Genomic DNA, 13,981 nt, shown 5'->3' with positions numbered 1-13,981 from the left:
GATTTTTCATAGAATATAACCGTTTGATTTTATTTCTAAGGCTGAAATATGTATAACAGTTCAAGTAAGAAAATATTCCTTGGATCCAACCTTAGCATGAAAAAGTATTTTAAAATTCCAAAGCCTACTGATCAATGAGAAAATTGCAAGGAAGGTGAGCATTAACAACTGAGGTCAAACAACTACCTTCAACAGTAGATTTCATGAATATTTTTTCAGGCCATTTAGGTAGCAGTCTTTCCTCAAAATTTATAGAGAAAATATAAGGGTTAAGCGTTGTCCTAATTCTCGACCTTTTCAGACATACCTTGACCAAGATCCAGAGGCAAAAACAAGTAACAGCTAAAAACTTGGGAGAAATATAAAATTTGGTTTGGGAAAAAAGAGAAGCCTTAGGTACAAACTGATACAAAGATGTAAGGATTTAATAGGATGCATATGAGTTATTCCAGGTCAGGAATAAGAAGTAGAGGATTAGTTTTGAATATTTACCAAACAGAAAAAAAAGTGGGAGGGACTCAGGAGGGACTCAGGGGTGGGAGGGGGCGGTGTTCCAAAATCAAAGAGACACCCAAGGAAGGGAGTGCTGTAGAATCTGCCTTCATAGAGATTTGCAAATACAACAAGAGCACTATTTCTGCCTAGAGCCTTGAGAATTAAACAAAATGACCTCTTTAGGTCTTTTCTTGTGTTGTGATCCTTTAGGTTTAAATACATTTCCTGGGCAATATCATAAAACACAGCAGAAACTGCTAAATCTAAGGGCTTAGGTTCAGGAGTCTGACAGACCACATTCTGAATCAAACATATGACTATTAACTTTTAATGGGCTTGAGCCACCCAGCAATCCTATTACATTTCCCAAGTCCATTTGCTCCCCAAGGTAAACATCTCACACCTTCACCTTTGCCCTTAAGTCTTCAAACCTCTTCTCCAACCACTTCTCATTCTTTACTGAGAAAATAGAAGCAATCGTAAGAGTACTTATATAAACTCTTATTAACATATCTACCAACATCCCTGCATCTGGGCACACAGGCGCTGCCTTCCCTCCTGCTATGATGAATGAATTGTCTGTGTTACTAAGACCAACACCTCCATTTGTGCACTAGATCCCATCTTCAAGATGGCGCTCCAATAATTACCTGCAGCAAATTTTCTCCCCTTCCTAGAACACTCCCATCAGCCAACAAACATATCAGCCATCATTCCCTTCTAGCTACTTTTGCATTACAAGAAAATGTCTCAAACCCCTCACTGTTTTCACTTCCTTTTATCCCTTTTTCCTTTGAATCCACTTTAATTAACCTTTTCTCACCAGTGATCCACCAAAATAACTCTTATTGAGGTCCCCAATAAAATCCATGTTGTCTAGTCCAATGGCAACTTCTTACCCCTCATCTTATTTGAAATGCCACCTATATTCAACCCAGCTGATTCCATATCTTCCTTTCTCATGTTCTATCTTGGATTCCAGGAAAACAGTCCATCTTGATTCTCCTCCTAGCTCAAGGACTTTCTACAGTTTCCTTCACTGATTCCTTTTCATCTACCCAAACTCTAGTTGGAGTGCCCCATAGCCCAGTCCTCTGGCCACTTCTCCTCTCTCTCTCTACCCCCATGCTCTGGTTGACCTCATCTGTCCTCATGGGTTTATACATCATATTCACGATGAAGACTCCTAAATTTGTATCTCTGGCCAGGACCTCTCCCTGAACACCAGGGTTATATATCAAACTGCCTACTTGACATCTCCACCTGGATGACTCATAGGCATCTGAAGCACAGCAGAACCCCTGATCTTCTCTTCAAAAGCAGCTCCACCTGCACAGTTACTTTCTCAAGAAATGGCTCCTTTATTCTTTCTATCCCCTGGGCAGAAATCCTCGAAGTTATCCTTGATTCCTCTCTTCTTCTCACAGGTCACAAATAATCCATCAGGAAACCTATGGACTCCCTTTTCAGAGCTTGCCCCAAATCTCACCACTTCTCACTACTTTCCCCACTTCCACTGTGGGTCTAAGCCACCCTTATCTCTTATCTAGATAACTGTACTACCTTTGCCCCTCTCCCCCCTAGAGTTATTCTCCAAAAGGCGGTCAAAAGGAACTTCCTGGAACATAAATCAGACTTTTTTTCCCTCACTCAAAATCCTTCAGTGACTTACTCTCTCATTCACAATAAAAAACCAAGAGGGCTTCCCTGGTGGCGCAGTGGTTGGGAGTCTGCCTGCCAATGCAGGGGACACGAGTTCGAGCCCTGGTCTGGGAAGATCCCACATGCCACGGAGCAGCTGGGCCCGTGAGCCGCAATTACTGAGCCTGCGCGTCTGGAGCCTGTGCTCCACAACAAGAGAGGCCGCGATAGTGAGAGGCCCGCGCACCGCGATGAAGAGTGGCCCCCGCTTGCCACAACTAGAGAAAGCTCTCGCACAGAAATGAAGACCTAACACAGCCATAAATAAATAAATTAAAAAAAAAAAAAAAAAAAACAAGAATATCAGCACAGTCTACAGGGTCATTTATATGGTCTGCAAATCACCCTTTTATGCTTCTCTGACTTCTCCTCCTCCTTTCTCACCCCACTTCAGGCACTCTGGCTTCCTCAGACATGTTTAGTCCTCTCCTACCTCAGGATCTTTGTACCTGGTTTTTCTTATATCTAGAATGCTCCCCCCACCACCACCCCTGCCCACCCCCAGCTATTCACATGACTTGCTCCTTCACATCCTCATTTTCTCTAATCAGCCTTCGTAAAACAGCACAGACATAAACACCAAAGAAAGCCCACATTCTATTATTATCTTTACCTTTGCTTTACTTGTCTCCATAGCGCCTAACATATCAGAGTATATTTATTAGTTTGTTGTTTTGTTTTTTTTCCTGTCTCCCACTAGAAAGTATCTTCCATGAAGGCCTTTGTTTGCTTCATTGCTCTATCTCCAACTCCTAGAAGAGTTCCTGGCACAAAGTCGTGCTCAGTGAATACTTGTTAAATAAATGAATGAATGAACTTGACCACTTACTCTGTGTGACTTTAGGAAAATATCTGAATTCTATCACCTTTTAAATGAGGATAATGCCAGCGCCTACCTCAGAGGTTATTATAAAATTAAATTAAATAATATGTATAAAGCCTATTTAGAGCTCAACAAAGGACATTATTGTAACATTATTATTTATTATCCTATTCCTAATCAATATAATCTTTTGAAATTTTCTATAAAATTAAAGTTCCAGGACATTATGAGTATTACATAAAATTTTAAGGAAAAAAATTACTTAATCTTCCATTAAAACACTGACAACCAAGAGAAAATTCCTTACTGAGATCACATAAATCATTGAACTCATCATGTCTACATTGGAACTTTCTGTGGGTTGTCTATCTGGAATTTTCTGAGTGCATTCCCCTTAAATTCTTTAGTGGAACTTTTCTTTCAACTAAACTTCACACTGCAGGACTTCAGACAAGTCTCTGACATTTTACCAAGGTAGGAGGTAGAACTTGGCTGTGAATTTAGTAAAACTTCTATCAACTAGTTTTCTGTGACCCTACATTAGTTAGCTGGTTTATATATAAAACTCCTCTACTGTGTGTTAATTAATTTTTTTAAATGAGTGAGATCCTAGGTAAATTATCATTTGATTTCTTTATTTAAGGTGAAATGCATTTTGGTTCCAAATTAATGACTGTCATCAACCTAATGCAAAACTCTCTCCCTTCCATGTGCCTAGAGAACCCTTTATTCCTCTACCTTGTCATTTACCATGGAATATTAAAGTTATCTCTTTATGTGTTTGTCTCTCTCACTAGATCCTAAGCTAACTGAGGATAGTTACCATGTCTTAGTCATGCCAGTATTGGTAATATCTGGTCCCTGCTAGCCCATTAGAGATTATCATTCAATATTGTTTAAAATAAAGGCTGTGCAGTGTCATACTATAAAGCTAAACACTAGCACCAAATGAACCAAGGTTGAATACTGGCACTGCCTCTGTGTGAGATCAGACAAATTACTTAACTACTCTGTGCCTCAGTTTCCTCCTCTATAGAATAGGGATGATGATATTATTTACCTTATCAGATTGTTATAGAATTAAATAAATTAAATTAAGAAGTGTAAAATGCTTATAACAGTGTGCTTAATAAATAGAATTCATTATAATAATAAATATGATTATTAGTTCTTAATAAACATTAGCTTTCATTAAACTAGAAAACTGAGTGGCCCTTTCATGTCTACAAACTAATTCCAAAGCAGGCTCAATCATCTTTAGAGCAGACATTCTGCTTGAGAGACAGCAAGAGGGTGCCTGTGTCCACACCATTCACCTCTCCTGCAGACGTAAAGTGGCCTTCTGATCTTTTTCACTCAGTCCCCCAGGAAGCCACCACCAGTTCACTGGTGTTCACACAAGACATGGAAAATTATCTACTACTCTTGCTCTCCTTCTTTGCTCTCAGCCCCAGATTTCAAACAGACTTGGACTGGGACGAGATAGCTAGGGTTATACGTGTAAATGGAATGTCAGATTGAGGCTATCAGAGGCAGCCCAAAGACTCAAGCCTCAAACAAGCTTGAGTTACTTAGAGATTTCAGACCAAGCCACCCTTCGAGTCCCCATCACCCCGCTGATGACCCAGTTCTCCACTTGGCTCCCTGGGACACAGCCTCACCTTATGGAATTGTGGAGGGTATATTCGAGCCGCCCCATGGTTCAGCAGCAGCTGGTAGCAGATCTCAGGCTGGGCGGCAGGTCGCACGGAGGTGACCTTCAGCACATACTGGATGGCGGCACAGCCACCGATATCCATGAGATTGGCTTCTGCGCCAGCTTCCAGCATCATGTGCATGAGCACGTGGTCACAGTTCCAGGCTGCCTTGTGGAGCGGAGTTTTAAAGTCGTCATCGCGGGCATTGACCTCGGCCTCGTAGTCCAGCAGCATGCGGCAGATGAGGTGGTGCTCCCTGCTGTACTCCTGCTCTTTAAAGCGGAGGGCCCAGTAGGTTGCGACGGCCAGGGGGGTCTCCATGTGGGCGTTCACACTGTCCACTAGGGCCCCGTGCTCCACGTAGAAGGCCACCAGCTCCGGGAGGCCGAAGTGGGCAGCCGTGTGCAAGGGCGTCTCCTCATCCTGGTTGTTGGTCTTCATGTTCACGTTCGCCCCTAGAAAGGGAGAATGAGGAAGACAATTATTTAAACATATTTTGTCATTTTTCCACAAGGTTCATTAAACAGGCCTTTTCTCGCTGCTTCCCTTTCAACCCCTCCCGCTGTATACCACCCATTTTTCCAAGTTCCATTTCTAGACCCCATGGAAGCCACTGCTTTGAAACAACAGTGCCACCTCCTGGACAACCAGCAAATGTACTGAGGTGATGGGAGAGTGGGCCTGAGAGCAAAGGATTTCGGCTGGGAGGCTGGAGCGCTGTCAGCTGAGTGATATAGTTCCTACCCCTAGGTGGATTTGGAAATACAAAGTGATTCCGATAACCAAATAGCTTTTATCAATAGAATAGCAAATATCCTTAAAAATGAAGGTTATATCACAATCTTTGAGGCTCATACATGTGGCTTTAAAAGTCTTCAGTTTCTTGATGAGATTTCTTCAAAATCATCTTTTTCTTTTCTTTCAAGGGAACTAAACCTAAACGTTTGGTCCAAGGGAACTTCAGTGGTATGGAAATTGCTCAGCCCTCTGACTGAACACTGACAATATTAAGCCGCCGAAGTCTGTGAGGTTCCCTTGGAATACAACTGGGGCAAAAACAAAAAACACAAAACACTTTGACCACCAAACTAGACTAAGGGTTATATTTTGAAAGGAAAGGGATAGAAGCTAGTAAAATAAAATACTCATTAAAAGAAAGACAATTAAAGACTGTATGTAACATGTCCGATTTATGGTTGACAAATGCTGTTTAGAAATAAAGATTATTAGTGCTTGGAAATCTCCTTAGAAACTATTTAATCCAACCCACTTATCTAACAGACCAGGAAACTGAGTGAATTTTATTTTTTGATAGGGAAGTTAAGTACTAGAATGGTCAACTTGAGAAGCTGAAATTTTCCTTCTCAGCCTAGTTTAATTGGGGTGAGCTAAGTGACCCCAGGGGGCCTATTCTGTAATCAATTTTACTGGAAATTTTTATAGTTACTTCAAGTATAAATCTGGAAATACTTTTATTATTATCATTATTATTATTACGCCAGCAACTAATATTTATTAAGCACTTGCCATGTACAACATTCTGAGCTAAATGCTTTTCACATATTGTCTCATGGAATCTTCCTAGCAACCCTTTGCAGGAGGTGCATTTTTATCCTAATTTTACAGATGAAGAAATTTGTTTTTAGACTAATAACTATACCAAGCTAAGAAGCAATAGAACAGAGGTTTGAAAGCAGACAGCCTGGCTTCAAAATCTCTCACCACTGTGCTATTCTACGTCATGATTTTTCTAAAAAATTTTTTTCTGTACTTCGCTCCCTTTGGTTATTTGAAAACTTGAAAGTAACAGAGAAATCATGTTGCATTTTGTTAATTTTAAAAATCTGTTCTCTGTGTGTTGCTCCTTTATGCCCTTTTTTATGGCATCCTCTGATCATATGGAACACATTTAAGAAAGGCAATACTCCTACAAGCTTACTTGGTGTCATAAAAAAGCCACCCCTCAGTGACGCTTCTGAAAGCACATTGCTCTGTAAACTCAGAGACTATCTCTGCTCCTAACTTTCAGGAAGCAGAATTATAAGTAAAAATCGTCCCTCACAACAATCTGCCATCTGTGTTCATCAGTATTCCGCCCTGGAGAAGTTCTGGGTCAGATCTCCCTTCAGGTCAGCCCTTCTTTGCTCTGGAGTGAAATGGAATGAATAAGAATGTCTTCCCAGAAGCTAATGCAGGGTCACTTCAGATGCTGGAGAATTTCCAGTAAGAAAGGGAATCAAAGGGTCAGGATGAAAATTTTATAGGCCAACTTGGAAGTAAGCACGTCCTTTATTTTTTAATGTACTTGGACATTTACAATGGATCCCTGACCTCTTGCTACAACTAGATATACTGCGCAGTTTCCTTTTCTGAATAGGAGAGCCTTATTTTTATATTTGAATTGTGTCTTTGAGTGTAACTTTTCCAGGGACTACATAAAGTAGGATGATTTGACTACTTTTCTATTTTAGATTTTGTGATTCATTCAAGAAATTAGAGACCATAAACATAAGTTCTTGGGAACTTAAAAAAATATTTTTTTTAATGTGAAAATGCAATGTATTAGTTTCCTAGAGCTGCCGTAACAAAGTACTGCAAAGTAGTACCGCAAACAACAGAAATTTGTTCACGGTTCTAGAGATTGGAAGTGAAATTACAGTGTTGATGAGAGTGGCTACTTCTGAGGGTTTTAAAGGAGAATCTGTCTCATGCCTGCCTCCTAGCTTCTGGTGATGTCTATCAATCCTTGGTGTTCCTTGGCTTGTAGATGTATCACTCCAAGGACTGCCTCTGTCTTCACATGGTTCTCTCTGTGTCTCTGTGTCTTCACATGGCTGCCTTCTTATGACACCAATCATACTGCATTAGGGGCCCATCCTGCTCTACTTATCTTAACTAATTACATCTGCAACAACCCTATATCCAAACAAGGTCACATGCTGAGTTGCAGGGGATTAGGACTTCAACATATCTTCTTTTGGGGGGAAGGGAGGGGATACAATTCAACCCATAATATATAACATGCATTACATATTATATAAAAATATATATGTGCAGTTTAAAAAATATTGTAAAGCCATCAGCGATGTAATCACATCCCAGGTCAAGAAATCAAACACTCCCTGACCCGGAAAAGCCCTCTACTGTCCTATGTATCCTTCCACCTCACAACTCCACCATCCTGCTGGAGGTAATATTATTCTGACTTTTATGATAATCATGTCCTTGAATTTCTTTATAGTTTTACCACCCTCGTATATACCTCTAAACAAGATAGTTTAGTTTCACTTATTTTCGAACTTTATATAAATGGAATAATCAACACATATTCTTTCATGACTTGCTTCTTTCACTCAACACTATGTATGTGAAAATGATCTATGTTGTGATGTTTAGCTCTTGTTTGTTCATTTTATTGTGTTCTATCTCACAGTACAAGTAATCCTACTAGTGAGAGACATTTACAGTTTCAGGCTATTCCAAACACTGCTGCCATGAGTATTCTTGTACATTCTTGTACCCTGGTGCTCATGGGCAGGGTTCATGGGGTTCTATACCTATGAGTGGAATTGCTGGGTCATTGGGTGTGCTTATCTTCAGCGTCATTAGGTGGTATCAAATAGGTGTTGTACCAATCTACACTCCCATAGGCCATGTGTGAGGGTTCTTATCAACATTTGGTATTTTCATTCTATTTAATTTTAGTCAGTCAGATGGGTGCATAGTGATATCTCATTGTTTGAATATTTATTTCCCTAATTAACAATTAGGTTAGACATATTTTAATATTTTTATTAAACAAATATTGCTTTTTATTTACTATTATAAAGCGTTTCCATATTGTTATATTATCATTTTAAATATCATTTAAAAATAACGACATAATATTCCATAGAGTGAGTTTACCCTCCTGGTGGATGTGAAGATTTTTTCCCAAAGTTTTGATCTTATGACTAATGCTACAATTGATACATTTGTGTGTAAATCTTTGGATTATTTCCTTAGCATAAATTCCCCCAAAATAGAGTCATTAAGCTGAAATATCTGAGCTCTTTTAAGGGTCTTTATGAATAATTGAGGAAAGTTATATTTATCTATATCTCTCTATATTTATATACATCTCTCATTGATGCATGAGTACTATTTTACTCACCAGTATGTAGTTACACAATTTAAAAAATATTTTTGCTATTTGGAAGTAAAAAATGGTCTCTCTTTTTCTTTTTATTTGAATTGATTTGTTTATTAGAATTTGAACACTTTGTCTGTAATTATTAACTAGTGGCATTTCTTCTTTAGTTATTGTCCAAATTTTTGTCCTTTTATACTTTGAAGCCTTTCTGCTTTGTTTACATTTATATGAGTCATTCATTAAAATAATATTTAAGCCTATGCTCTCATAATTGGTATACATTTTTTAACCAGTTTATTTTGATTTTTCTTTAATACAATAATGTTAACTTTATATGGTCAAATTCTCCCTTTGTTTTTTTGTTTTTGCTTTTGTTTTTGGTATTAGAATGTCCTACTCCTCTCAGAGGTTTCATAACTATCCAGATTAATTATAATTGGATTTTTAATAGATTTTTAAAAATGTTTAACATTTAATTCATGTGGAACTTATTGTGGTGTACTTACCGATTTAGGAAGAATTGATATTCCTATAGCATAGAGTCTTTTCATGTAGGAACATGGTCTGTTTCTCTAAAAAGTTTTCTTTACATTTCTGTAAACTATGCCCCCACAAAATTTGTAGCAATTTTCATTTTAGGGAAGACGGGTAAATTATTTCTGGGGTAAAGTAAATTTTAGTGAGAGAAGGCCCTTCACGAACCTTCTAATTTATGCAAGATGGACTCCAGAACTAGTCTGAAATGGTTGCAAATGAGATGGAGAAAAATTTTCATTTTCATTGCCTGATAAAGAACAAGAACTTTTCAGATTTAATCTGTGGGCAAAGGAGACAGAGATTTGGTTGCACTGAGAATATGATGAAAAGGGGACATAGGATAAGAATTGCACAGAAAGAGTGGATGCTGGCCACAGAAATGGTACTGTGATACTCCTGAAGCCAGGAATATAGGGACACAGTGCCACAGGAGGGACACAGTGCCACAGATGGGACACAGTGCCAGTCAACATTAAATTTTTTCTGTTCTTCCATACTGTATGATAGTATCCATTCATCACCCTCCAACAGATAGAATCAATTTCATGAATCCTAGTTATGAGACCTCACATTTCCTTACTTTTTTTCCCAAATAAAATTAAACTGCTTCCCAGTGCCCATTTGTTGGCTTGGCTGATCATCCGAGATCAGGCATCATGTGGCTCCCCCTGCTGGGCTTTGCTACTCCCTACATTCTAAGAGTTGGCCCTCAGAGGCGTCCTCTCCAAAGTATACACATTCCCTCACAGTTCTGTCACCTCAAAAGCTACGTGAGGGTGGGGGCAGGTCTCTGTAGAAACTGTCACCTCTCCATCTTCCCAGGCTCAAGGAATCCACATCTTTACTTCATCCCTAAGCCCGCCCTGCCTCCCTCCCTGTCCTATGAACTTGATTTCTCACAGAGCCTGTGTGTAAGTGGGGAGATCAGTGGGGAGATGGAGGACGAGGCCAGACCAGTGCTCTCAACCCTTCCAGGCATGCCTTTCCTATTCCGCGATGAAGTCGAGAAATAATATCATCTACCTTCATACATAATCTTTTAAAAATAAACCCAATGCCTAGCTAACACGTAAACGCAGAATGAAAGTAGTTTCCAATAATTTTAACTACATAGTTATGATTGCCACAAATAATATAAATAAATTGCAATGATATAGTGTAAATTTTAATGTGTTATTGACTATACTAGATGACACAATGAAATGCTTATTTGCTTGAACCCATATGTAGACTCCTAGCAGCTCCGTCACTGAACTGACACAGGTGTTTTGTACTGTAATTCAAATACCACAGATGTCATTGCCGTAATGAATGGTATTCCAAAATGAGGAAATAAATCTTGGTCTGGTATTGCCTTGATTTGTAGCATAGTTGCATTTCTGGAAATTTCCATATTTATTTACAATTCAAAAGTATGTTGCGTTTATATGTAAAATGCAGTTAGGTTAGAAATCTACTGTGTTACTACATCTAAATATCTGTTATTATATCAGCACTAAATCTAAGATTTTTTACAAATTATGAAAGAATTTAAAAATATAGAAAATCTCAGAAAATATAACAGACATCTATATATGAGTACCCATATTTGACAGATATTAATCTTTGACATATTCTCTTTGGTTTTCTTTTTTCCAAGATAAAATTTTACAGAAAAAAACCAGCCCATTTCTCTTTTCTTCCCTCCCTTTCTTTCTCCTCAGAGATAATTATTATTCTAAAGTTGACTTTGTCATTCCCTTTAAATTTTTGTTCTTTTATTACTCACATATGTATCCATAAGCAACGTATATATCATTATTTTGTGTTCTTAAAAACCATGTAAGTTGTACTCACTTTTGCAACCTGTTTTTACCAGCCACATTATGTTTTTGAGCAGAGAGCTGATTTTTTCATTTCAACTGCTGAACAGAATTACATTGCATAATTAAACTACAGTTTAGCCATTCCTCTCCTAAAGACAGTTAAGTTGTTTTAGCTTTTTCATAATAACAAATACCTTTCAAATAATGCAGGAGTTTCTTTAGAGAGAGAAACCGAATTAGTGGGTAGTAGTATACAAACATTTTCAATTATATTAAATTATACTCATCAGTGGTTGTGTTAATTCAAATGTCCATCGGTATAGTTTAAAGGTTCAGCATCATTTCCAACACTTTGTATTGTCGCACTGTTTAATGTTTGCCAATTAGATGGTATGAAATGGTATTTTGATTTAATCTGCATTCCCCTGGTTATCAGTAGTGTTTTCTCATATGTCTATAGGGGCAACAAGATTTCCACTTGTATGAATTGCCTATTCATAGCCTCTGCCCATTTTTCATTGAATTGTTTGTGTTTTCCTTATTTATTTTTTAGGATATAAACAAGATCTTTGTGCAGAAAATGATAAAAACTTTACTGAAGGCAAAGGACTTAAATGGAAAGTTCTGCTATGTTTGTGGATAGAAAGATTCAATAGTATAAGGATGGCAATTCTTCCTGAATTAACCTATAAATTCAAACATTTTTTACATCATTTTCAAAGAGTAAAGAACAAATCAAGTTTGTAAAAAAAAAAAGTAAAAGAATGAGAAGGAAAGAAGAATGATGAAGAAGGTGTACTTATCTTACCTGATATCCAAGGAAACTATAATTAACACCATTGGTGGGAATGTAAATTGGTTCAGACTTTATGGAAAACAGTATGGAGGTTCCTCAAAAAAGTAAAAATAGAACTACCATATGATCCAGTAATTCCACTCCTGGGTATATATCCAAAGAAAATGAAAACACTAATTTGAAAAGATACATGTGCTCCAATATTCATAGCAGCACTATTTACAATAGCCAGGACATGGAAACAACCTAAATGTCCAATGACAGATGAATGGATAAAGACGACACGGTACATATATACAATGGAATATTACTCAGCCAAAAAAAGGAACGAAATTGGGTCATTTGTAGAGATGTGGATAGACCTACATCTGTCATACAGAGTGAAGTAAGCCAGAAAGAGAAAAACAAATATCGTATATTAATGCATATATGTGGAATCTAGAAAAATGGTACAGATGAACCTATTTGCAGGGCAGGAATAGAGACATAGACGTAGAGAATGGACATATGGACACAGGGAGGGGGAAAGTGAGGGTGGGATGAGTTGGGAGATTAGGACTGACATATATACACTACCATGTGTAAAATAGATAGCTAGTGGGAACCTGCTATAAAGCACAGGAAGCTTAGGTTGGTGCTCTGTGATGACCTAGATGGGTGGAATGGGGCAGGGGAGGGAGGTCCAAGAGGGAGGGGATACAGGTATACAGGCAGCTGATTGACTTCACTGTACAGCAGAAACTAACACAACATTTTAAAGCAATTATACTCCAAAAAAAAAAAAAAGTTTGAATTATTAGCCCTGAATGTTCAACTTTTGAATTGAGACTGACTTGTGAGACTTAAAGTGACTATGTAACTTTTTTGTACCTAAGGGTTACCAGAGAAGACACAGACCCGCCTGAGTTTTCCTCCCACAGTAGGGGAGAAACTAGACCCTCGGAATAATTTAAAAAGACACTGGAAAACAAAAATAACATTGTTTTATGAATACATCCCATGATCCAGTTAATAGTCATGTGTCTAGTAAATTTTTTAGACAGGGCACCTTTTAGCATATTTTCTAAGAACTCAAATATTGGATACTATTTTTAATTGTCATCACACATTAAAAATAATATTCTTGGGTAATTTTCTCCAAAATATTCCTATAAGTTCATTCTACCCTTTTTCTAATACTGAACATCATGGAGAAATGGGAGCCCACCAAGTTTTTTGTTCCTTTATAAGCAATCTACTTTTTGTTTGTTTTGTTAGTTATAGTGTTAAGTTTCCTTCCTTCCTTCCTTCCTTTATTTATTGAGGTATAATTGACTTACTATATTATATTAGTTTCAGGTGTACAACAGTGATTCGATATTTCCATAGATTACACACCATACAAAGTTATTATAAAATATTGACTATATTCCCTTTGGTAAACATTACATCTCTGTGACTTATTTATTTTATAACTGCTAGCTTGCACCTCTTAATCCCCTTCACCTATTTCACCCCTTCTCCCCTCCCTCCCCTGTGGTAACCACAAGCTTGTTCTCTGTATCTGTGAGTCTGTTTCTATTTTGTTATATTTGTTTGTTTTGTTTTTTAGATTCCACATGTAAGTGAAAGCATACAGTATTTGTCTTTCTCTGTCTGACTTATTTCACTAAGCATCTCTCTCCCTCTCTCTCTTTCTCTCTCTCTCACACACACACACACAGACACGCAATAGAATACTAGTCTGCCATAAAAAATAATGAAATCTTGCCATTTGTGAAAACACGAATGGACCTGGAGGGTATTATGCTTAGTAAAACAAGAAACCTACTTTTTATTTATTCACCTATTTGTATACTTTCACTATTTTTATTGTTGAAAGTTGATGTCTTATTAAAGATATATCTAGGCTCAGTTTTTTTTTATTGATTTTACTAGGAACCAAACCTACCCATTTCATCTCCACATAATTATCTGTTTTTTATACAGGAAATTTTTTCTTTATCCTGTTTTTAA

At 37.7% G+C, this 13,981-nt stretch overlaps 1 protein-coding gene across 3 annotated transcripts in view; it reads right to left on the bottom strand.

The window, feature by feature from the left end:
- Positions 1-13,981, bottom strand: part of ASB4 (ankyrin repeat and SOCS box containing 4) — a 118,462-nt gene that overhangs the window by 14,185 nt on the left and 90,296 nt on the right. For all 3 annotated transcript variants that reach the window (XM_036863133.1, XM_036863132.1, XM_036863134.1), the window contains one exon: positions 4,681-5,171. In XM_036863133.1, the coding sequence (XP_036719028.1) occupies positions 4,681-5,171 (491 nt within the window). The remainder of the gene's footprint in view (positions 1-4,680; positions 5,172-13,981) is intronic.

Source organism: Balaenoptera musculus, chromosome 9, assembly GCF_009873245.2.
Source record: "Balaenoptera musculus isolate JJ_BM4_2016_0621 chromosome 9, mBalMus1.pri.v3, whole genome shotgun sequence".
Taxonomy (NCBI): Eukaryota; Metazoa; Chordata; class Mammalia; order Artiodactyla; family Balaenopteridae; genus Balaenoptera; species Balaenoptera musculus.
Note: the sequence above shows the minus strand (reverse complement) of the source record. Positions and strands in the feature narration are given on the sequence as shown.